Source organism: Mustela lutreola, chromosome 16, assembly GCF_030435805.1.
Source record: "Mustela lutreola isolate mMusLut2 chromosome 16, mMusLut2.pri, whole genome shotgun sequence".
NCBI classification, from domain to species: domain Eukaryota; kingdom Metazoa; phylum Chordata; class Mammalia; order Carnivora; family Mustelidae; genus Mustela; species Mustela lutreola.
In genome coordinates, this window is record NC_081305.1 from 49,628,638 (window position 1) to 49,653,273 (window position 24,636).

The 24,636-nt window shown below is 55.7% G+C and overlaps 1 protein-coding gene across 4 annotated transcripts; it reads right to left on the reverse strand.

Annotated features, from left to right (window-relative positions):
• Positions 1-788: 788 nt before the first annotated feature.
• On the reverse strand, positions 789-24,617 carry SSC5D (scavenger receptor cysteine rich family member with 5 domains). Of its 4 annotated transcripts, none has more exons than XM_059150848.1 (14): positions 23,758-24,617; positions 23,194-23,220; positions 22,575-22,883; positions 22,250-22,369; positions 21,944-22,057; positions 21,260-21,568; positions 19,064-19,381; positions 18,698-18,874; positions 16,390-16,707; positions 14,354-14,962; positions 13,965-14,279; positions 13,678-13,845; positions 5,774-5,938; positions 789-2,465 (listed from the first exon to the last, which is right to left on the reverse strand). In XM_059150848.1, exons 1-14 carry the CDS (start codon positions 23,780-23,782, stop codon positions 874-876), a joined length of 4,566 nt encoding a protein of 1,521 aa, XP_059006831.1. In that variant the 5' UTR covers positions 23,783-24,617; the 3' UTR covers positions 789-873. The 4 variants fall into 4 exon arrangements, with proteins under 4 accessions (XP_059006831.1, XP_059006830.1, XP_059006832.1 ...); XM_059150847.1 differs by having other exon boundaries at positions 13,965-14,282; XM_059150849.1 differs by lacking the exon at positions 13,965-14,279 and having other exon boundaries at positions 23,758-24,017.
• Positions 24,618-24,636: the final 19 nt, after the last annotated feature.

Sequence of the window (24,636 nt, forward strand, 5' to 3'; positions counted from 1 at the left end):
ATTCAGAGCCGGCCCCCATTCTAAGTGCTCTAACACACGCATGGACGTAGAGAATTAGCACAACCACCCATGAGGTGTGCACTTACTACCCCACTTACATGGCTGAAAGAACTCAGACCAAAAAGTTAGGTAACTGGCTCAGGTTCATGACCACAGGCAAACTTAGGCCTTTGGGCTCCAAAGCCCACCCATTCTCTGCTGAGCTGTGGTAACAGTACCCTCCTCAGCAGGTGTTCGTGAAGATAAAGTGACGTTATGCACAGAAAGCCCTCAAAACAGAGCCTGATCCAGAAGAGGCATTCAACAAATATTAGTCATTATTATTATTATGTACTCATGCATTCAAGATTTTTAAGGCGTGTGCACTCTACGTCAGGCTCTGTTCTAAGAGCTGGGCATACATCTGTGAATAAGACAAAGATCTCTGCCATCATGGGGCTTCACCAGTACCAATGGTGGCACCATCGTCACCACCCCCCATCTCCATCACGATCGTCATCACTACGATCATCACAATCACGCCCATGATCACCTTCATCATCACCACCACCGTGGTCATGGCCAACATCACTTCCATCGCCATCGTCACCATGGTCATCATGGCCACTATTAGGCTCACTGTCCTCCTTCTCACTACCATAATCACCATGACCACCATGGTCATCACCCATTATCACTAACACCATCACCATAAACATCATTGCCTTGCAAGGTGCCTATGGGATACACAATTCAAGACCAATCTTGGGATTCCCTCTCTCTGGAGTTCCCCTAGATTCCCACAAATGTCACTGATATCTTGTTTTTAATTAGATACTATGGTTTTCATTTTTTGGTTGGGTGTGTCTTACCCCCTCAAATCCCATATAGGGGTCACACATCTCCCCTCAGAGGCCTTTCTTCCTCCTCTGGGGTGGTGGTGGCTGGTGCAGAGGTACTAGGGGGCCAGGCCCCCTCAGCCAGTCTTTTTACAACCTCACCCAGTTGCCCTAGGTTCCGGGTGGCCTCCACCAACTGGGTCAGCCCCAATCCCAGGGCTTGGCGCTGCTGTTGTTCCTTCTCCAGGACCTGGGTCAGCCTCTGCAGCTGGCCACCCACCTCCCTCACAGCTGCCACCAGCTCTACCAGGGCAGGCGGCTCACAAGCCATGACCCTTACAGGTGGTGTTGGAGCCATACATGGGCCAAGGGGGTCTGGGCTCTGACCAGGGGTTGGCCTTGGGGTGAGATGGTCAGGGAAAGGTTGACCCAAGGGTAGGGCCATGGAAGACAGGTGGAGGTCAGAGGTCACTGTGGGGTCAGAGGCTGAGTGTGGGGTCTGTGGGGGTGGTGGGCTTGGTTTGGGGCTCTGGCTTCTTGGTGGTTCGAAGTCGTCAGTGGACAGAGTGTCCACGCTTGGAGCTGGAGAAGGCCTTGAGTGGCTGGACTCCGAGTTTGGAAAAGGAGCTAGGCTTGACATCTTGGATGTAGAGAGATGAGAAGACCCCGTGGAAGTCAACCAGGGGTGTAGGCTAGACTTGACTGTTGGTGCTGGAGTGGGAGAGAACAGTTCTGTTCCTGAGGAAGTTAGAATGGACTTGGTAGTGATCATAGGGGTTGAGGTAGGGTCAGCTGTCATGCTGGGGTGAGTGGAGGTGGTAGAATGAAGGGTCATGGTGGGGTGAGGGGTTGTGGCAGGGTAAGGATTTGTGATAGGGTGAGGGGTTGTGGTAGGTGGAGAGGCAGTGGACTGAGGGGTCATGGTGGGATGAGGGGTTGTGGTGGGTTGAATAGATGTGGTGGGTTGAAGGGATATGGTGGGTTGAGGGGTTGTGGTGGGTTGAATAGATGTGGTGGGTTGAAGGGATATGGTGGGTTGAGGGGGTGTGGTGGGTTGTGGGGTCCTAGTGAGTGGTGGGGTTGTGGCGGAATGAGGCGTGGTCATGGGTTGAGAGGTCAAGGTGGAATGAGGGGTGCCAGTAGGGTGGGGGTTTATGGAGGAGTCTGGGGATTTAGAATGATCTGGAAATGTGTTGGCATATGGAGCTGTGCCCAAGTTTGGGGTTGTGTCAGATTCTGGAGTCAACTCTGAGGTAGAAGAAAGGTGGGTCACCACTGATGGTGCAGAGGGGTCAGAGGTCAGTTCTTTGGGCAAGGTGGGTGGTGGGGTGGGTGAAAGATCAGGTATAAGCGCTGGAGTCACAGCGCCCTCGGGGGTGGACAGAGTGAGGCCAGGGGTTGTCAGAGTGAGGTCTGAGTTCATCTGCGAGGCCAGGTCTGGGTTGGGTGTTGAAGTGTCAGGAGGGTCAGAGGTCACCCCTCGCCTTGAAGCTGCCTCGGGAATGAGCCGAGGCGCAGAGTCGAGGGTCACCGGTGGGCCAGGGGGCTCTGGTGAAGCTGACGGAGCTGGGGAAGCGGCAGGGGGCGCTGTCCTGGCCGCTGTGGGACGCTGCAGCCGACGGTCTGGCCACAGTTTCCTCAGGGAACCTAGAGGAGGAGGAAAGACAGATGGTCGAGGTCAGCTTGCCCCGCCCACCCCCTTGGCCTGCCCCGCCTCTCCAGGGAGGAGCCGACCAACGGGAGGGCGCGGAGCCTTGCAACGTCACGGTTCCCCAGCAGACTTTGCCCCGCCCCAGCGCCCCACCTCCCCGCCACCTGTGATGTCTCCAGACGCCACCTGGCGTCCTCCTATGCGGGCAAGGGAGCTCAGGGAGGGGAGGGGTACCGTGGAAGGTGGGAGGGAGCGGAAACGTGGCGGGGGGGCGGCTGGAGGGTCTTGCAAAAGCAGGAAGGAAAACGCGGGAGTGTGGGGATTGTGGCGGCTTACCTGGGGATACAGGAGGGGCTGAAGGGCGGAGGGATGAGGGAGCAAATGGGAAGGAATGGGGAAGATGCCGGAAGGTGCAGAAGCGTGAGGGGGGATGCAAGAGGCTTCTGAGTGTAATCTCAGTGGTCAAGATTTTTATGTCACTTTTTAAACAAAATTATTGTAAAAGATCCTCTATGAACAAAAGAGTCCAAATTTTAGCCCAGCAGGATCTGACTGGGCCAGGATTAGGGAAAGTCAAGTGAGGTAGATGGGATCCTGCCTTTCGTTAAATTTTTGATGTTCAGTTCATTGCAAATGTTTTACATTAATTTCGATTTTTAAAACTATAAAGATATTTACTTTGGTAACTGCGTGTTTTGGCGGCACCTTACATTTAGGGCCTGAGTAGAATGAGAAGCCTTATCCCTTTCTTGGCTCAGCTTCCAGCTAAATGAGAATTTTATCCCTTTTTGCAGATGACGGGAGTCAGGCCAAAAGGGTAGGTAACTTGCCATGGGTTGCACAGATACAGTTTGCAAATTGTGGGGACAAGATTTGAAGCAAAGTCCTTTGCATTCAGAGTCTGGGTCGTTAAATATCACTTTCCCAGTGATGGGTGTGATAACATATGGCCAACCCTAATCTGAAGTGTGGCTATTCCAACTAAGGGTTGGAATTTTTTTTTTCAACAAAAATTATTTTGGGGGGCACCTGGGTAGCTCAGTGCGTTAAAGCCTCGGTCTTCAGCTCAGGTCATCATCTCAGGGTCCTGGGATCAAGCCCTCTGCTCAGCAGGGAGCCTGCTTTCCCCTTCTCTCTCTCTGCCTGCCTCTCTGCCTGCTTGTGATCTCTGTAAAATAAATAACTAAAATCTTTAAAAAATATATTTTTGGTGGGCAGCAAAGCAAGGTTTATTGAATGATAGCGAAGTGAATACACAAAGCTCCCAAGGAGGGAGGGGACCCAAGGGGACTGCCCTCCTTTTTCACATTTTTAATTCATTTAAAGTAAAAAGCCACCAGTGTTGATAGCTAGCATATTGAACAATACAGCTCTAGAGAATTCCAGGTTTCCTGCAGGATTTTGGACATGCCTCCTGTTGTTGCCACTGGTTTGCAGCGTCAGAGAAGTGGCTCAGTAAGGGGGTTGGCCTCCAGTCATGCTGCCTGTGCTTAAACCCCAGATCTGTCGCTTCCTAACTAGGTGACCATGGACAAGTTATTTAACTGCCTTGAATCTCAGTTTGTGGATGATCAACGGACCTCCCTTGTAGAACTGTGCTGGTGCAGGGAGCTCCTGTGTGTGCAGAGACTTAGGACAGCGCCTCGCATGTAACAGGCACTCTTGTGACTAATACTGTCACACTCATTGATGTCCATACCTCAGTTTCTCACATCTATGAAATGGGTGTAATGATAGCACCTACATCATAGGGTTCCTACAGATGCCTGAGAGCTAAAGGGGTAATATATATAAAGTTCTTAGAACAGTCCCCAACACCTGGGTGTACTGTTCAGTAACTATTAACTGATTTAGTTATTATTTCAAGAATCACAGCTTGCTTAAATATTGTAGGGGTTCAGATGTCTAGAGTGGTATTTTTAATTTTTCGGACCCAAGGTTCAGAAAGCCAAACTAATAATACTCTTCTGTACATTGTCATCAACAGCCCGGCAATGTCTCTTCTTTTTTCTCCTTTTTCTTTCCCGCTCTCCATCCCTCTCACTTTCCCCCCACAGCTACCTCCATTAGTGTATTTGACACATGTCCTTAAAGATAGGTCCTTACACAATACCTTATAAAATAGAAAAGGCATATATGTATATATGTTAATGTAATAAGCGTACGTGTATTTTTGTGTTTGTGCTTTTTAGCTTTTGCAAATCGCTGGAAATCTCACTCTGCTTTCTCCATCTTTAGTTGTTCACACTGCCCCGTGCTCCGGTGTGTGCAGCTCGACTCGCTTTAGCTCCCCGTGGGATTTCACCGCACGCACCCACTGCATTTCTCGTTACCCACTGCTGGACACATAACCTGCCTCCAACTCCTTGATATCACAGTGTTCCAAAGAAAACCCTCATACAGCTTGACCATAGAAGCCTATTCAAGAATTTCTCTGGAATACATGGGGCACCTGGGTGGCTCAGTTGGTTAAGCGACTGCCTTCGGCTCAGGTCATGATCCTGGAGTCCCAGATCAAGTCCCATATCGGGCTCCCTGCTCAGCATGGAGTTGCTTCTCCAGCTGACCTCTCTCATGCTCTCTCTCTCTCTCAAATAAATAAATAAAGTCTTAAAAAAAAAAAAAAGAATTTCTCTGGAATACAGGAAGAGGATTGCTGGGTCACAATGTACAATCATACCTAATTTCACTGTCTTTATCAGATACCTGTATCCAGTGGGGATGTCCGTTTTCCCACATCTTCACCCACACTTGATATTATCTATCTTCCAAATTTTCTCCATGCTTGTCATCACTTTAACTTTAGTTTCCCTAATTCTTCATGAGTGTGAATGTTTCTACATATACTTGTTGGCCATTTGGGCTTTCCCTTCTGTGAATTGCCTGGTCATAACTGTTACCCATTCTCTTGTAGGGCTTCCTGTCATTTCTTCATTGATCTGTCAGAGTGAATTGCATAGTATAGGTTATAGTTCCCCTACCTGGGCATTGTTGATATTTGGAGCTGGATGATTCTTTGTTGTGGGGGACTGCTCTGTACAGAGTAGGATATGTAACAACACCCGTGGCCTTGACCCATTAGGTTCTAGTAACCTCCCCACTCTTAGTCATGACAATCCCAAACATCTTCAGATATTGCTAGTTACTCCCAGTTGAGGGCCACAGACGTAGAAAATAACCCCTTGTACCAGGATATATTTCTGCTGGATCTCTGGGGTGAGAGTGGGGTCAGCACTGGGGAATTCGGATTCCAGCTCTCTACCCACAACACAAACAACCCGGTTGCCACAGCTACATGCCTCACCTGTGTCTCCACGGATCCTTGGAGCTGAAGAGGGACGGCCTGGACTCTGGGTGGTAGCAGTGGTAAGAGTGGATCCAGGTCTGCCTGCGGTGGGTGTCCCCTCGGGAGGAGCCCCTCCAGAAGGTGTATCCCATGTCCAGGAAGGCTCGTAACTGTCCTCATTACCTTGAGAGATATAGGGAGAAATGAATCTCGTTTCCCTTTATTGTGACCCTCTGCTCCTCCTGGACCCCAACTCAGGTCTTATCCTGTCTCACCTGCACCCCCCACAATCTCCTTCCTGACCTCACAGCTACCCCGGTGACTCAGCCGAGATGCTCTGAACTACTAAGAGCAGAAACTGGGACTAAACCAGCTTATAAAATAAGAACAGTTCTTATTTCAATGTCCTGATGTCCCGCCCCTACTCATTCTTTATTTTTCCCTCGGGGGGAGGGGGACACCTATAATATCTTTATTAATGAACAACCAGGAACATTTCTGTAGCATTTTCACTATGTATTTTGGATGAATACACTTGGATAATCTCTACATGACAATTTTATGTAACATATAAATGTATAATATCCAGTGACCCTCGAACTCTACAGATTATGCAGAACCACCTGTATGTGGATTTTTCCCACAAATACAGTACAATACTATACTGTACTTAAAATTTTAGTAACTTTTTTCTCTAGCTTACTTTATTATAAAAATACAGTGTATATTGGGGCGCCTGGGTGACTTAGTGGGTTAAGCCTCTGCCTTCGGCTCAGGTCATGATCCCAGGGTCCTGGGATGGAGCCCCGCATCAGGCTCTCTGCTCAGCAAGAAGTCAGCTTCCTCCTCTCTATCTCTGTCTGCCTCTCTGCCTACTTGTGATCTGTATTTGTCAAATAAATAAAAAATACACTGTATAATATATATAACATACAAAATATGTGTTAATTGTTTATGTTATCAGTAAGGTTTCCTGTCAACAGTAGACTATTAGTAAAGTTCTGAGGGAGTCAAACTCTCTCATCTATATGTAGATTTTTGACTGCATGGGGGTCAGTGCCCCTAACCCCCCCCCCCCGCCCCGTGTAATTCAATGGTCAGCTATGTGTTAATTGTTATGTTATCAGTAAGGTTTCCTGTCAACAGTAGGCTATTAGTAACGTTCTGAGGGAGTCAAACTCTCTCATCTATGCGTAGATTTTTGACTGCATGGGGGTCAGTGCCCCTAACCCCCGTGTTATTCAATGGTCAGCTGTGTAATATAAAAATTAACTATTTTATAAGTATAATGTAAAATATAATGTAAAATACACCATTTTATATAGAGAGAATTGAAAGATTGAATTCAGTCTTCTAGCTTGGTGGATCAAAAAACTTATTTTAACAATAGCTTTTTCGGGCTCCTTGGTGGCTCAGTCGGTTAAGTGTCTGAATCTTCATTTCAACTCGCGTTGCGATCTCAGGGTTGGACGAGCCAGTCCTACGTGGGGCTCCACGCCCAGTGAGTCTGCTAGAGGTTCTCCCCTTCCCCCTCTGCCCCTCACCTGCACTTGCATGCAAATGTGCATGCTTTCTCTCTCTCTCTCTGGTAAGTAAATAAATCATTTAAAAAACACAATAGCTTTGATGAGATATAATTCGCATGCCTTAATGTGTACAGTTTGGTAGGTTTGAGTGTATTCACAATGTTGGGAAACCAGAAACTCCATGTTCCTCCCCTCCCTTCACACACTGCCCCTTGCCCACCTCTCTGACACCCCCTCACCGTGCCGCCTTCCCCACAGGCTTGCTGCTCACACCGGACCCCAAACCTTGAGGTGTTCCCATCTAGCCTCGGTGCACCTCTGAGCTTTTGCCCGAGCTATTGCCCCCACCTGGAATTCCCTTCTCCACCATAGACATTTTCCCACTCTGCACATGAAACCAGCAGAAGGATGGTGTCTGACACACTAGGCACATTTGTCCTGGTCACTTTGAGCTCTGCGGCTAGGTGTCCCAGTTGCAGAAATCCCTGGCTCTGTCACCTGCTAATATATTACATGGGTCAATTTTCACCTTGATGCCTGGCATTGCCAATACCTCAGTCCCATCTCCCTATTATTAACCGTTCTTAATTAAATACCTTCCCCATGCCTGTCCCCATACTCTAAGAGGGAAACTATGAAATCCTACCTGATGGTCATACGCATTAGGAATTTTAAGAACCATTAGCCTTATTGTTAAAAAATCAAAAATGGAAACAAGCTTAGGGGAAAAAAACCCATTAGCGGTGAAGATGTCTTTTCAAGATGCTGGATTTTAGGAGAACTCCACTGAGAACACAAATTGAACCCCGTTACAATGTCAGTCCACCAACTGCAGGCATACTCCTTGGGTCTCTGTGTTCTTGAACTGTGCTCTAAGATCTGGCCACCTGTGGGGCACCTGGGTGGCTCAGTGGGTTAAGCCTCTGCCTTCGGCTCAGATCATGATCTCAGGGTCCTGGGATCCAGCCCCACATCGGACTCTCTGCTTGGTGGGGAGCCTGCTTCCCCCTCTCTCTCCATCTGCCTCTCTGCCTACTTGTGATCTCCATGTCAAATAAATAGAATCTTAAAATATATATATATATATATATATATATATATATATATATAGCCACCCGTTCATTAGTCAATTTGATTTTTTTCATTACAATGTGCATTTTAAATTTAAGCAGCAGCATTGCAGAGTTACAGCCCTTGTGAGGCCCAATCACCTCCCTTCCCCCAAAGGACTCTCTGAGGCCATATTGTTTCTCCATGTTTTAGCTTCCTAAGTTGTAGATTTGCCCATCTACATAACACTGTGTAGTTTTATAGCTTGGATGTGGGCATGGCCCTTCCTAGCTGGGTGAGCAAGTCACTGAACTACTCCATGACTCAGTTTCCTCACCTGTAAAATGGGTACCATGATGATCTACTCCATAGGGTCGCAAAGCCTGGCATGTGATAAGCTTATTCTTTGAATTCAATTCATCTCTCTCTAGCTCCTTTTTTTTAACCTTCATTTAATATTCTGTTGTACCAACATTCGTCTGTGCCCTGTTGACAGGCAGGTAGGCTGTGGCTGTGGCCAATGTTTTGCTGTTACAAATACAGCTGCAGTGAACTCCTTAGATTTGTGACCTTGGGCTCAGGAGTGAGAACTCCTCAACACCTAATTGTATAACTATGGTGTGGAAGGTAGAGGTGTCTCCCTAGACATTGTTAAACTGCCCTCCTAATGAGGCGCAGATTCGCATGCCCACCTTTACCCCACAACCTTTGTACTGTCAGACATTTTAATTTTTGGCAATCTCATGGGGAGAGGGTGGCTGCCGAAGCTGCTGTTTTGCTACAGATGACCGAACTAAAGCCCAGAGAAGGCAAGGAACTTTCCCAAAGTCACACAGCCAAAGAGCAGTGTTGGGCTTCAGACCCACACAGGTCTACCTGGTCCTTAATGGAGACCTCTTTCCCTTGAGGTGCAAATCTACTGAGTTTTACCCCACTCCTCCCCTGGTGAGCCCCTTCCCCCCTCAATAAAGTCATGCCTGCATAATGCTTCCTGTGTTCTTCAGAGCTAATTCTGTCATATACTCCTTCCCTGTGTCCATGACTAGCGTAGTTAAGAGTGTAAATCCTGGAGTTAGAATCCAAGCTCTGCTGTTTGCTGTACTAGCCCTCTTTGTACCTGTTTCCTTATCTGTAGGATGGTGTTAGGTGTTGTACTGATCTCATAAGGTTCCTTGGGGGAGGAAGTGAGTTAAGCCATGTGATGCTGGTAGATGGTTCCTGACACATGGGGTACATTCAGTGAAAACTAGCTATGATTGTTAATATTATCACCCAACCTCTGAATTTAATCTTGCATTTACTCTTGGATCCTCTCCCCTCTGCATGACCTCATGCAGCCGTAACATACAACAACAGCCCAAATCCATGAGTCATCCCACCTTCCAAGCTGGGTATGGGAGGCCCATGAGACACGGCTAGCTGTCTGCACAGCCTCATCCATTCCCACAGCCTCACATTCCACTCTGTAAATGTATATCTTCAGCCCAGGCACTCCGCAGAGCTCCAGGATGGTGTATCTAATGTCTGCACCTGGGTGTGTCAAACACATCACCAATAGATCTAATATTCCCACTGTGGATCCTGTGGATCCAGCAGCAGTGTTCCCTGATCCAGTAAAAGGTGGGTCCCCATCTCCCACTTCCCTCTTCTCACACCCCACCCAACCCCTCACTCGAATCCATCAGCTCAACTCCCAGAATATAGCTTACACAATCCACTTCTTAGTCTCCACTGCTACCCTGGCAGAGACCAGTGTCACCTTTCCAGAGACCTCTCCATCTCCCTGTATGCACTCTGGCTCCTCCATCCATTTCCCATGCAGCATCCTGAGTGACTGCTGAAAATGCACTCATGACCGTGTCCTTCCTAGCTCAAAATGCCCCACCAAGGGCTTCTCACTGCATAGAGAATAAAACTCAGAGTCTAGCCCTCTCTTATCACTCTCACACTACCTGGCTTACTGTATTTCGGTCATGCTAGCATCCTTGCCATTCTCTCAAGGTCTCACCAGAGGGCCTTTGCATGCACTGCTCCCTCCGTCTGGAATGCACCCTTAGCTCCCTCCAGGGTCCCCATTGCAGATCTCATCTCCTGCCATCATTCCCATCGACCACTCCATTTCAGCCCCGCTGACCTTGAGGCCATTTCTTCAACCAGCTAAGCACAATTCTACCTCAAAGCCCTTGCATGCACTGTTCCCTCTGTATAAAACATTCTCCAACCAGATATCTGCATGGCTTTCTCCCTCTCCTCCTAAAGGTCATCACTTAAAGGGCACTTTCTCCGTAAGGCATCTCTTGGCCATCCTATTCTAAATTGCAAATCTCAGCCTCCCTTTCCCTTGCTCACCGCTGTGTTCTCAGGGGTTAGTATTCATGCCTGCCGCACAGCAGGCGACAGGTATGTAAATGTCTATGTCTCCAAATTCTGAGAAGCCTCAAGAAATACTGCTTCAATGAACTGGAAAGTGAAATTCAACCTTTTAAGCTTCTAGCTTCGGCTGTTACATTCATTCAACAAGCGTGTAAGTCTTCACGGAGTCTCTACAGCACGATTCGGTGGTAGACCAGTGGGGGAACCATGCTCCCCCAAAGACGCCTGTACCCTAGTCCCGAGGACCTCTGAATAGGTTACCTTATGTGGCAAAGGGATATTGCAGTTGTGATTAAAGGTGCAGACCTTGAGAGGAAGAGATTATCCTGCATCAATCCAGGTAGGCCCAATCCAATCACACAAATCCTTAAAATTAGGACAGAGGAAGACATGAAGATAGAAGGAAGGTCAGAGAGGTGCAGCATTGCCAGCTCTGAACAGGGAGGAAGGGGCCACGAGCAAGGAATGTGGGGACCTCGAGAAGCCGGAAAAGGTAGAGAACAGATTTTGTTCTAGAGCCTTGGGAAGGAACACATCCCTGCTGGACTTCTGACCCAGGGGACTGCAAAGTGAGCCTGCACTGCTGCAAGGCAGTACCGGGCGGTTATGTCACGGTAAAGGCCGGATGGAGCCAAGGGTCCAGGGAGAGGGCAGTGTCCGGCGGGCAATGCCCTTTAACCCCGGCCTCTGCCCCCCGGAGAACTCCCTTCCTCCTGGTGTCTTCTGTTGGGTAATGCCATGTCCTCGGCGAGGCCCTTCGGCATCGCCCTACAAGAAACAATGGCTTCCCTGGGATCCTGCAGCGGCCACATTCACGCTAAACCAGCCTCGCCACCAGCGTTCCGAGGTTTTAAACGGTTTCACACACATTTTGTTCTTGGGATCAGGACCCGAGGTCGCCCGCTAGTTCTAACCCCGGAACACCCCCGAGAGCTGGACTAAGCAAGTCGCTGATCGTTAGCTCAGTAACTCCGTCATCTCTCCCAGTCTGAAGAGCGAAATGTGTGTGGAATCACGAAGACGGGCCTTAGCAGCAGCTTTTGAGTTTCCGCTGAGGCAGATTTGCCCCCGCCGCAGCCCGGGCGTTCGCCGCAGGGCCCAGGTCTCCCGGGCGCCGGAATCGCGTGCACCCCGCACCGAGGGAGCTGTGCGGGGCTGTTTCCCACAGGAAGAAGCAGGCTCAGAGAGGCGCGTCCCTCTTTCCCAGGGTCACCTCGCAGTGAGGGGGGAGGAAGGCGCTTCTGTCCTTCCTCCCACTCGCCATCTGGCCTCCTTATCACTGGACCTGGGACTACCCCGACTTTTCCCAGGCGCGGCTCGCGACGCCGCTCCGAGCTCATGTCACCGACTACTCCCCTCGCCCCGCACCCCAGTAGGCGCTCCGGGCCCCGCATCTGACCGTCTCTGCCACGAGGGGGCGCTAGAGGATAGCCAGGGGTCTGCGCCCCGCTGCAGTTCTAGAACAAAGGCTCTAGGACCCCGGCCGCCCGGCACCCAGGAGCAGCACCTCGGACCGCCGGGCAGGACAAGCCCGACCTCACAACTCCGATCCCTCGCCCTAACGCGCGGCTGCCCCTCGGCCCGCCCTTCCTCTCCGTCTCCCCCTCACCACCGGCCCAACCTCGCAGACAAGTCACCGCTCTGAAAGCGCAGTAAGAGCCTCCCGCCCCACCCCCTGCTTTTATTGCCGCGGGCGTGGGTCAGCCGGCCAATCAGGAGGCGCAGCGCCCTGTGACGTCACAAGCCGTGAGGCGGATTGGGCCCATTCCCCGAGGGCCGCGCGTGCGTGCGGAGCGCCAGAAAAAGGCGGGAAAATGCCCGCGGGGCGGGACGCCCGGTTCCTGAGGCGACGAGTCGCTCAGTGAAAGACTAGCAGAGGTACGCAGGGCGACAGGCAGAAGGGGGACCTTCGGAGGGTGGGAGACCACCCGGAGAAGGGAGAGGGCAGCGGGAGGGTGAAGCAGGGGCACAAGGCTGGGTGGAGTGAAACAGGCAGGGCCGGGGCAGGAGGAGCCATTGGTGAGCAGAAGGTGGAGTCCGCGCGTGGGCACAGAGGGGCGGCCGGAGGCGCAAGTGGCCGGGCGGGGGGCAGGCAGACAGCAGCAGGGCAGGCGGTGGATGGTCGGTGGCAGAGAGAGCAAGAACACGGAGGGTAGAGGCGTCGGCAGGGGGAGAACAGGAACGTGTGCACTGGATGCGAGCACATGAGAGTGACGGTGACAGACAAGTGGACCATGAGAACAGCAGTGCGACAGAGACGCGGAGTGGGCCAGTGGAAGAGAGCCAGCGGGCTGCGCGGGAGAGGACCAAGGGCCGCGGACGTGTGCACAAATGCACACGCACATGCGCAGGGACGCAAGGTCCGTAGAGCCTGCGAAGCCCGTAGAGCACGCGCTCACGCGCAGGGATGCGGGGCTAGACAGACGCCACAGGGAAGCTTGGAAGGACACTGCGCACGTGCATGGACACGGGGACCCCCACGGGGAAGCAATGCACATGCGCAGGGCCACAGGGCCTGGGAGATGCTGCGGGGAAACCACCTGAGCAGCATGCGCTGGGAAAGCACGGGGGCTGGGGTGCACAGGCTCCGGGTGTGGTCGCAGGGGTGGAAGGACACTCGAGCCGCAGGGATAAGCTCTAGGGGGCTGGGGGATGACGTGGTGACTTCGGCCCTCTGGGAGGTCTCCGGGCTCTGGATGGAGGGGCCCAGCCTCAGGTGTCATGGCTGGTTTGCTGGAGGACTGTGGGCTTGGGCCCTGCTGAGCCTGGTCTGATTCTCAGAGACACACGGGGGTCTCCTCTTAAAGGCTCTCGAGAGGAGCCTAGGGAAGGAACGTTTTGGGCCTCTGGAGCCGTGGAGAACCTGTCCAGGATCTCCGACACCCAGGCCAGCTCCAGGGTCTCTCCGAAGCCCGGCTGGGAGGAGCACACAGGTCGATGTGGCCCCATCTGCACCCTGGCCTTACACCTCACCTGTGTCCGGAAGACGCCTTGTCGCCGGAGAGGGGGCGCCTGGGCTCTTGGTGGTGCCCCAGGAGAGCGTGTGTCCAGGTACCCCAGCGGTGGTGGTCAGCTTGGCCAGGTCCTCTCCAGAGGTGGGATCCCACGTCCAGGGGGGATAATCATCCTCATCGGCGTGGCCTTGGGAGAAAGTGGGACATGGGTTGAGTCCCTCCCTGCCTCAGGTCCTTGCTGCTGCTCCAGATACCCTTCCAGAACCTTCTGGAGTGACTCTGGGTGCCCCACCCCATTCCCAGTACCAGTGCAGGTGAGCCCCACGTCTTCCTCGTGGTCACAGTTGTGCTGGCCCCACGCCCCAGCAGGGCAGTCACTCAGGGAGGCCTCGATTCCCTTGCAGCCCACGTCATCCAGCCAGATGGGACCGGTCCCGGGGCCGTAGTGGGTTTTGCCCACTCGGGACCGGACCCTTCCACAGCCCAGCTCCCAGCAGGCCACGGTACTGTCCCGCAGGTCCCAGCTGTCATCGCACACTGTCCCCCAGCGCCCAGCATGCCACACTTCCAGCCGGCCAGCACACCGGTTGGGCCCATCGGCCAGACGCACCCGGAACGGGCCTGCTGGTAGAAGACCCCAAGTCAGGAGGGGTCAACAGGGGTCAGCCTCACCTCTTCATGTTCCCCCCACTCACCTGATCCCCTAGCGGTGCTCCCAGTGGGGGAGGGGGCTGGGTCTTTGGAAGAGTCTGGAGAACCTTGTGTTGGGGTCTCAGTGGATGGCTCCGTGGAGGCCAGAGGGATTTGCTCCACTGTGGCCTCAGAGGTTATTTCTCGGGGGCTTTGAGTGGTCGGTGTTGCCACGGTCTTGGCAGTCCGTTCTCGGGGGGCCCGGGGAGTCCGTGTTGCAGTAGTATGTGAGGTCATCCTGTGGGGGGCTTCAGTGCTCAACCTGGCGGTAGACTCAGAAACTGTTCTTCGGGAGGCCTCAGTGGTCAGGGTCGTGGTGGTCTGTGAGGTCAGTTCAGGTGGCCTCTGGGTGCCCAGGACCCTGGAGTGTTTAGTGGTTGGAATCACGGAGGGCTGAGTGGTCAGTCTCCTTGCATTTTTGGTCACCCACTTCTTAGTACCCTTGGGGTTTTTCCCTGGGGCTTTGGTGGTGGTTTTCTCAGGAACACTGGGGGTCAGCTTTGCTGGGGGCTTGGTTGTCAGCTCCCCAGGGAGCCAGGCATCCGGATCTCTACCCAGGCCAGGGATCCAGCTCCAGCTGAAGGGGTCTGAGATGGAGTCCAGGCCAGGAGTGTCTGGAAGTTGGGAGGAGAGGACATGGAAGGTGGCAGACACCATAATGACAAGGTAATCTTTTGGATCCCCCCTTCTCCCTCATCTCTTTGTTCTTTATTCATTCACTCCTGCATGTCTCCAACATTTATCCAGCATATTCTATCACCCAGGCACTGTGCCAGACTCTGGGGATACAAACCTGCTGGCCAGACACACCATCCCCTGCTCCTTGGCTTTTCCAGTTGGGACATGCCTGACCCTCTCTGCCCTTCCCACATCAACCTGTCCACTGGCCACCCACGGTGTCACTTCCCATAACTTCTGACAGTCTCCCTTTCTCCTTGTCCAGCTCTCACCAGTTACCAGAGTGGTACCAGGTCTGGCGGGTCATTCCCCAGCTGAAAACCCTTCTGTGGCTCTTGTGACCTCGGGAGGAGAGGGAAAGGGCCTTAGCTTCTGTGACGCCATTGTGTGGGCCACAGCCCTTGTCACATTTCTCTGATTAGATTAGCACGTGTGTGCAGTAAAGTGTCACCTCTGCCCAAGGAAATGTCTGGCCCCTGGCTCATGGGGCTACCCAGAGAGTCAGTACCAATACTGTGACTCACGGGCAGCCAGTGGGCAGGCAGCCAGAGGTCGTAGCCAAGCTCCTGTAAAAACTCTGCACCCGAGGCTGGGGGGACGTCTCTGCTGGGCAGTACTGCACGTGTGTGGTCACTTGCCCCTGCTGGGAGAGCTAAGTGGTCTCTGCATGGCTCCTCAGGGAGGAAGGCTGGGGGCTCCCTGCAGACCTCTCCTGCATCAGCCCCTGCGCCTCTGCCCTCAACTGGTTTTTATGACGGCTTTTCTGATTTTTTGGGAGTCCTTCTAGAAGATTATAGAACCTGAGGGTTGTCTTGGGGCCTTCTGAATGATACCGTGTTGCACAGGTTTGCAGAGATGTGTGGGTGCACCTTTATGTCAGTGAGCTGTGAGCATCCCAAAGGCCAGGACTGGGCTCCTTCTATCTGACACCCCAGCACCCAGCTCAATGTCTGGCACTCGTAAACGTTAGCAAACGACAGACACAACAAAGCTTGTGTATACTGCAGCTGGCCCTCACCTTGGCCTCTCTCCAGCTCCCGACATCCCTGTCCTCACTTCCTTTATCTTGGGGAGCATAAACAGGAGGAGCAGAAAGAATCCCAACTGTGCCACTTAGTTGCTGTGTGACCTTGGACAAGTTACTGAACCTCTCTGTGCCTCAGCTTCCTCAGTAAAATGAGCATAACACCCACCAGCTTGTACTTATTGTGAGGCGTGAGTGTGGTCACATGTGTGGGAACAGCCAGCCTGGGCAGGGGGCTTAGGAAGACATGCACTCAGAAGATGTTAGTGCAGATGTTAGTTCCCATTCCTTTTTCCAGGAAGCCCTCCAGGAGCCAGCAGGTGGTCAGGACCTCCTTACCAGTGCAGGAGATTCCAACATCTTCATTGTGAGCACAGTTGTGCTTCCCCCAGGGCGAAGCGGGGCATTCTGAGAGTGAGGCCTCGGTCCCCAAGCACCCCACGTCATCCAGCCAGATGGGGCCAGCCCCCCAGCCAAAGCGGCCAGCTGCAGGGTCCTGCTGCCGAGCTCTGCCACAGCCCAGCTCCCGGCAGACCACGGCTGAGTCCTGCAGGTCCCAGCTGTCATCACACACCGTCCCCCAGAGTCCATTGTGCCACACCTCCAGCCGGCCCGAACACCTGCTGGGTCCTGCCACCAGGCGCAGCTGGGGGGACCCTAGGGTGGAAGAGACCCAAAGACTTAGACAGGGGCTCCGTCCCTCTGCCTGCCTTGCATTCATCCAGCCTTCTGTTCATCTGGGCTTCCCCATATCCGTCCATCCTGGTGGCAGGCACAGGGATAGAGTCTGGCATGGTCTGGGTTCCTCGATAAACGGGACACGGAATCCCTGTATGATCCAGAAATCCCACTGCTTGGGCTTTACTGCCGGTAAATGGAGGATGGCTACTCAGACACGTGCTTGCGCACAGGGTCCTGGCACTGTTCACAGCAGTCCAAGGATGGACACAGCCTGACTGTGCATCCCTGCATGGAGGGATAGCGGAGTGAGGCCTGCGCACGAAATGGAATAGGATTCAGCCTTTCTTAGGGAGGGAATTCCGTGACCTGCCCCGTGGGTGAAGCCAGAGGACATCAGCACAAGTACTGTAGGGTCCCATCTGCACCCGGCCCCTGGAGGAGTCTAGTTTATAGAGACAGTAGAAGGGTGGGTGCCTGAGTTGGGCCAGGGGGATGGGGAGCCCACGTGTAATCCGTCTGGGGTGTCTGGGATGGTGACAAAGTCCCACAGCTGGATGGTGGTGGCTGCCCGACCTCATGAATGGGTTTCATGCCACTGAACTCATGCTTAAAAACAGACGAAGCGGTCAATGTTACATTGCGTATAGTTGACCACAACGAACCAAACAGAGGACGTGGGCTCTGGGACGCTCTGCCTTCACCTATGTCTTAGCCATGTGGCCTCCTCTGTAACACGGACAGCATGTTGCACTCAGGGCCCCGTGGCCAGGAGTGTCCCCTGATGGAGACAAGGAGCATGCCTGCAACAGTGCTGATCACACACAAGCCCGTGAGCGCTGAGTGACTCAGGAAAAGGGGGAAGTGGCCTCCAGCAAGAATGCGTTTCCCATCCTGGAGGAGTCAGTTGTGCTAACCAGGCCTTTTTATTGTCTGTGTGTCTGTCTGTCTTTCTCTCTCTCTCTCTTTCTTTCATTTGATTATGGTGGGGGGAGCATGAAAGGGAGAGGGTCAGAGGGAGAAGCAGACCCCCCGGTGAGCAGGGAGCCTGATGCAGGACTCAATTCTGAGACCCCAGGATCACAACCCAAGCCAAAGGCAGTCACCCAACCAACTAAGCCACTCGGGTGCCCTACAGTCTGTTCTGACGCTTTGGTCTCTCAGGGCCTTGCTGACCCTGAAGGGACCACCCCTGGAGGGCTACCTAAATCAAGAGACAGGAAGCCAGCAGAGCGGCCTCCTGTCTGCACACCAGCCAATCCAGAGCCCACCACCCCCACCTGCTCACACTCTGGTCCACTGTCCACGTGGCCTGGTGCCCCACAACCAGGGGCAGCCCTGGTGCCCCACAGCTCTTGGAAACCATCCAAGCAAGCTGACCCTGAGCTTGCTTACTCGGCCTTGCCCGCCCCTTCCCACAGAAGCCATGGTCAAGGGGTGCCTGGGTGGCTCAGTTGGTTAAGCATCTGCCTTTGGCTTAGGTCATGATCCCAGGGTCCTGGGATCAAACCCCACATCAGGCTCTCTGCTCAATAGGGAGCCCGCTTCTCCCTGTCCCACTCCCTCTCTCTGTCAAATATTTTTTAAAAAAAAGAAGAAGAAGAAGCAGCAGCAGCGGCAGCCACGGTCAAGGCTCTAGCTGTGTGTTCCCCTCACTGCCCCTGCCTCCTGGCCCATGCTGCTCCTTCCCTGCCTGGCCCCTGTTTCTAGAAACCCAATATCTTTCCAAGGGCAGTCCCGTCCTGATCTGCTGGCTTCACCACACCTGAGTAACACGGCAGGGCATTCAACCAAGCACAGAACCTTGAGGGCACAGGGCTCTGTTCCATTCACCATCCTTGTCTTTCCCCCAATGAGAACTTATGAGCAGGGAGAAAGGACAGGGGTTGGGGGGGGGGGTGGAGCACTGACTCTGGGGGAGGAGGCAGTCAGTAAGACCCTGTTTTCTCAGGGAGCAGAACGGACTCACCAGCTTCCGGTCCAGTCTCCCGAGGGACAGTGGGGGAGGCAGGAGGAGGTAGGATGTCTGCTGTGCCTAGGGACAGGCTCCCTGTGGGGGCCGAGGGCCTGGACACTGCCTCCTGGGACGAAGAGCGATTGCTGTCTGCTGCTGGGGCCGTGGGGGGGACATACCCCAGAGGCATACCTGGGGCAGGGAAGAGCCAATCACCACCATGGGTGATCCCAGGACCACAGATTCAGAGTGAGGGTCCATGCATCAGAACAGGAGAGAGGGGTGCGTCGGGTGAGCGTGCCAATGCCCCACGAGTCCCCCACTTCCTGTGCCTCCACTTGAGGCTCCCACACCCCCAGCCTCTCCCTGTGTCCTCCTCACCATCACACACGGCCCCGGCGTCCTCCCGGTGGTGACAGTCATGCTGGCCCCAGGGCCGTGTGGGGCAGAATCGCAGGGCTGTCTCGTTACCCCGGCATCGAAGGTCATCCAGGAGGATGGGTCCAGCCCCTTCCCCGAAGAAGGCACCCCCAGGGGCGGCCAGCGCGCCCCCGCAGCCCAGCTCCCGGCAGGCCACAGTGGCATCCCGCAAGTCCCAGGCATCATCGCACACCGTCCCCCAGCGGCCGCTGTGCCACACCTCCAGGCGGCCCGCACACCCGTGGGGTCCATCAGCTAGACGCAGCCGGGGAGCTGGGCCTGGACGTGGGGAAAGGGAGGGGAACAGACAGACGGGAGACTGCAGTGGGTGAGTGGTGTGAGCTCGGAGGGCAGGCAGCCACGTGTGTGCGCAGAAGCTGAGCTCTCCAGGGCTGGGCTTCCGGCCCATGCAGCAGTATTCAGGGGAACAGGAGACGCCCCACCTTCCGTTTGCCCCACCTTCCGTTTGCCGATGGGGAAAAGGCTCCAGGATGGGAAGTCACTCACCGGGAGTCCAGCAATTGTCTGTCCACCTCCCAGTGCCCCGTTTGTGCAGAAGCAAGCCCTGGGGACACTGGCCCTCACCCCATATGCCAGCTGCCTACCCCAGTCCTGTACGGCAGGCTTCTTGACCTCAGCATCACCAACATCAGGGGATTGTGTGGGGCCAAGCTGTGACTGTAGGATGTCCACAGTGTCCCTGGGCTCCATCCCCACATGTGAGGGACATCCACAGTGTGACTGACTTTGCCCAGTGTCCCCTGGGAGGAGTTGGGGGTGGGGGGAGATCACACCCCACCCTCTGCAAAGAACCCCTAGTCTGCGGACTAACCTCTTGCTGGCTTTAGGGTACATTTCTGTTGGGTCTCTCTGGGTAAGACTGGGGTCACCACTGGGTAGTACAGAGTCCATCTTTCTACCCCCTAGTTTGGGGGGTACATCACCCCCACCCCCATCAGTGCTCTGAAGAAAAGAACTGAGCGGGGAGGGGTCAGACATGAGGAGCTGCCTTACAGGACTGCTCTGGGGATTTAGGTGTCAGTAAGGCTCCAAGCTTCCCCAGACACCTCAGTAGCCTTCACTTCTTTTCCCCAGCCACTTAGCCTTCCCTGGGGCCTCCACTTACCTCCCAATCTGGTCTCTGGAGAACCTGCTTCTGCCTCTCCAGGCTGTCCATCCTGCACAGCACAGTCCCAGCCCACTGCTCAGGGCCCCAACCCCCATGGGTGGCCTCCGTCCCCACCACTCCAGGCTTTAGACTCCCGCCCGCACAGCAGCTCTGTCTGCAGCGGGATAGACATGGCTGGTCAAGTTCTGAGTCTGGGGCTGAGTCCATAACCTGGGTCATTTGGGGCCCTTCTCCAAACCTCATTTCCACATCTGGGAAGACAGGATGAGAGCACCCACCCCAGAGGGTATCCACGTGGTGGTGAGGCTCAGACACAGCCGGGAGGTACCCAGCACACTGCTTAGCACAGAGCAGGACTCAGGATAATGTCCTCTTCCTCTTCCCGTTCACATCAGCCCACGGAAGCACTGCCCACCCCCTGCCTCCCTGCTCTGGTGGGCACCCACTGTCTACCTGCAGCCCCTGTGCTTTCCCACCCCACCACTCTGGGCGGCAGTCACCCTGTGCCTGTCGGGTCCTGCAGCAGACCCGCTGTGAGTCCATGAGAGTGAGGACTGGGTCTCAAGCTGTCCCTGCCTGGAGTGGATGGGGTTCAAATGGTATTGGGGGAGGGGGAGAGAAGGGGGGAAGGAGAGAAGGAAGGAAGAGGGGAGAGAACTGGGTGGAGAGAGGAAAGGGAGAGGGGGAGGAAAGGAGGAAAGCAGGAGGGAGGGAATGGAGAAGGGGGAGAACCGAGGAAGAAGGGAGAGTGGGAGAGAGGGAAGTAGAGAGGTAGGAGGGAGGGATGGGAGAGGCTGGGGGGAAAGAGGAGGGAGGAAAGGAAGGAGGGAGGGAGGAGGAAGGAAGGGAAGGAAGGGGGGAGAACTGAGGAGGGAGGGGTGAGGAAGGGAGGAAAGGAATGGGGAGAGGATGCAGGGGGAGGGAGGGAAGAGGGAGAATGAGGATAGAGGGAGGACAGAGGAGAGCCCTAGAGAGAGCAAGTGCAGCAGATGGGGTGCAGGGGGTGGGTGGTGCGGGCGGGGGCATACCAGTGCAGACCAGCCCTGCGTCCTCGCTGTGGTCACAGTTGCTCCGACCCCAGGGGCTCCGGGGACAGTCCCGCAGAGCCTGCTCCCCGCCTCCACACCCCACGTCATCCATCCACACAGGCCCCGAGCCTGGGCCAAATCTGGCGCCTCCGGGGGCGGCTAGTGCGCTCCCGCAGCCCAGCTCCCGGCAGGCGACAGCAGCGTCCCGCAGGTCCCATCCGTCATCGCACACAGTCCCCCAGCGGCCGCCGTGCCACACCTCCAGGCGCCCGGAGCACCCGTGGGGGCCTGAGACGAGGCGCAGCCGCTCTGTGGGGGGATGGGCAGGGAGGGAGGGGGTGGTGAGTCTCATGCCGGGCAGTTTGGGAAAAGCAGATTCAAACACTCTTCATTTTCCAACTGGGAAAACTGAGCCCCAGAGGGAGCAGTGGTCCGAGATCCACCTGCCTGCTGGGCCTTTAAGAGTGCTGGGGTCCCAGAAGGAGCTAGGTGTCTGGGGCAGGAGCTGCCTGGGGCCCCTGACCGGAGGGGCGGGGCATGGGAGTCTGGCCCGACTGAGGCCCCGAGGGATCTGGTGCATGCCGGAGCCCTCCCAGGTACCAGCTAGGAGGAGGCCACCCAGAGGTCCCCAGGTCAGTCCAGGCCAGGCCAGAACTGTGACAGGGAGGTATGCAGAGAACATACCCTGTCGGGGAGCTCCAGCCGTTAGCATGGGGGCCCTGGTGGATTTGGGCTGCTTGACTGGCTTCAGGCTCTTCTTCCTGGAGTTGTTCTGTGGGGTCCCAGCTTGGCGGGGGGCTGCGAGAGACTGTGGTTGGTCGCTGCGGATCCTCCCACCAGGCCATACCGTGCTGCCTGGGAGTCCCTGAGGGTGCGGCAGGGGGCCCCTTGAGGGGGTGAAGCCCCTGCATCGTCTGTCCCCGGGACATATCAGTGCGGAAGGCCCCGCCCTCTCCCTCCCAGCTGGATGCACGGCCAGAGTGGGCTCACCATGGGTCACAGGAGGCTCCTGAGAGCCAGGGCTCAGCTCCCCAGACGGCCCTGGCCAGAGGTCCTCCTCCAGGATGGAAGGCGGATCCTCCCCGTCCCTGGAGTTGGCCACTCGCTGACCTGAGGGAAGGAGAGCACAGGAGCTTGGCTGGGCGGCCCTGACCAAGGCCGGCATGGGGACACCTCAGGCAATAGTCAGTTGGGAGTACCGCAGGGAGACACCCAGTTTTCGGAGGGGTGGGGACACCTGGAAGTCCAGACCCTCTGAGTCCCTGGGGTCATGTCTGTAGGAGTGCCCCCCGACGGAGGCTCCAAGACCTCTCACCTGCACAAACGACGCCCGCGTCCTCCTCATGGGAGCAAATGTGGGCCTTCCAGCCGCGGTGGGGACAGAGCCCCAGCTGTCCCTCGCTGCCCCGGCAGGCCAGCTCACTCAGCCACACAGGCCCCGAGCCCTCCCCGAAAAAGGCACCTCCAGGGGCGGCCAGTGCACCCCCGCAGCCCAGCTCCCGGCAGGCCACAGCGGCGTCCCGCAGGTCCCATCCATCGTCGCACACGGTCCCCCAGCGGCCGCTGTGCCAGACCTCCAGGCGGCCGGCACACCCATGGGGGCCGTCAGCCAGACGCAGCCGCTCTGAGGGGACAGAGGAAAGGCTGGGACACCTGGGAGGCCCGGTCCCCGGGAATGGCAGGGCCAGGGGCTTGCCTGCAGGGTGTGGGTGAGGCCAGCCACCCTGGCCACTGGTGGGGGTCCCAACTCCTGGGTTCTCAGGAGAGAGGTGACCCCCATGATAAATGGGGGGTTGGTCACCAGCGGTTCTGGAGGAAGCAATGTCCAAGGTCATAGTTGCCCGCAGGGCTGCTGGGGTTCCCCTGGAGGGGGAGACTGGACCAGGTGGGTTGGAGTTGGACAAGGCCAGACAGAGGTGCTCAGGGCCACTTACCAACAGCCTGGATCCCCATCAGAGCCGCTGGAAGGGAGGTTGGAGGGGTGGGGTAGAGTGAGGACAGGCCCCATGGGGGTGCTTTCTCCTGGTTTTAAATACCCAAGCAAGTGCGAGCACACGCCACACACACACACACACACACACACACACACACACACACACAAAATCCGCACTCCTCTGAACCAGAAACCCCTGCTGGGAGGCAGGACTCTGGACAGAGGGCTGGGCAAGACTCAGGTCCCTGAGACGGGCGGGGCCCCACATGCCTTGGGTCAGGACTAGGAGCCAGGCCCTTTGTGCTCCCCCAGAGGCCTGGTTAATGTCAATGGGAGTGACCCCCCCCCCAAGGTCAGGGCCAGTTGCAGGGGGAGTAGTCCCTGGGGTCTTCAGAGGGTGAGATGCGTGTCCAGAGGCTGGGTCCCTTGGGGGGGATCAGGCAAGGACGACCAGATGTCATTCATCCCAAGCACTCGAGACAGGGCCCCGGAAGTCTGAGTCGCTTAAGTGTATGAGCTCAGGGGTCAGAGGTCCCTGAGTCCCCATGGAGAAGGGGTCACTCACCGATAAGGCAGGCCAAGACCCTCATGTTTGCAGACTCCAGGGCAGGGACGGGGTGAAAGGGGACTTGAGCAGGAGAGGGGAGGAGGCTGCGGCCACCGGAGGGAGGGAAGGAGAGAGGGAGAGAGGGAGGGAAGCGCCTGCCAGAGGCGCCCTGGACCGGGGAGGAGCAGGCAGTGGCTGGACGCTCTGCCAGAAGGAAGAGAGACTGCCTGCCTAGGAGGCAGCAGGGGACAGGAGCGGGGGCAGGGAGGGGGCTGGCCGCAGCGGAGGCCTGAGGAGGAGGGGGTGGCTGGGGGGGGGGAGGGTGTCCAGCTGCAAACCCCCACAGGGAGCCAGAGCCGCCAGGCCCGGCGCCCTGCTGTGCTTAGAGATGCTGCGGGGAGGGCGGGCCCCGGTAAAGGGACCCAGTAGAGGCACGCACAGGCCGCTACAGTCTGCCTCCTCTGTACAGCCAGGGGACGCGGTGAGACCAGGGTGGAGCGGGTGGACCATGGATCCTGACCGGCAGCAAGAGGGCTTACAGCTAGACACCAGGAAGGACTTCCTGGATTGGGAAAGGGGACTGAGGAAGCCCTCCCGGCTGGCCCTCGCGGGGCTGGATGCAAACCCTTTGGGCCCCCATCTGAGGGGGCACTGGGTGAACCCCAGGGAAGCTGGAGATGGGGGGGCAGGCGGACTAAGTGCTGGGTGTAAGGTGAAGGAGGGGGACTCCACACGCACACTCACATACACACACAAACCCACACTCACTCACTCCCCCCACCCCCCACTCTGCACCAGGCAGCTGTGAGTCGGAAAAAATTCGGTAATGGGGAGCGTGAGTCAGAGGGCTGGCAGGGAGCAGGGCTGCTGTGAGCTCACTGCCTCCCCCTCTCCCGG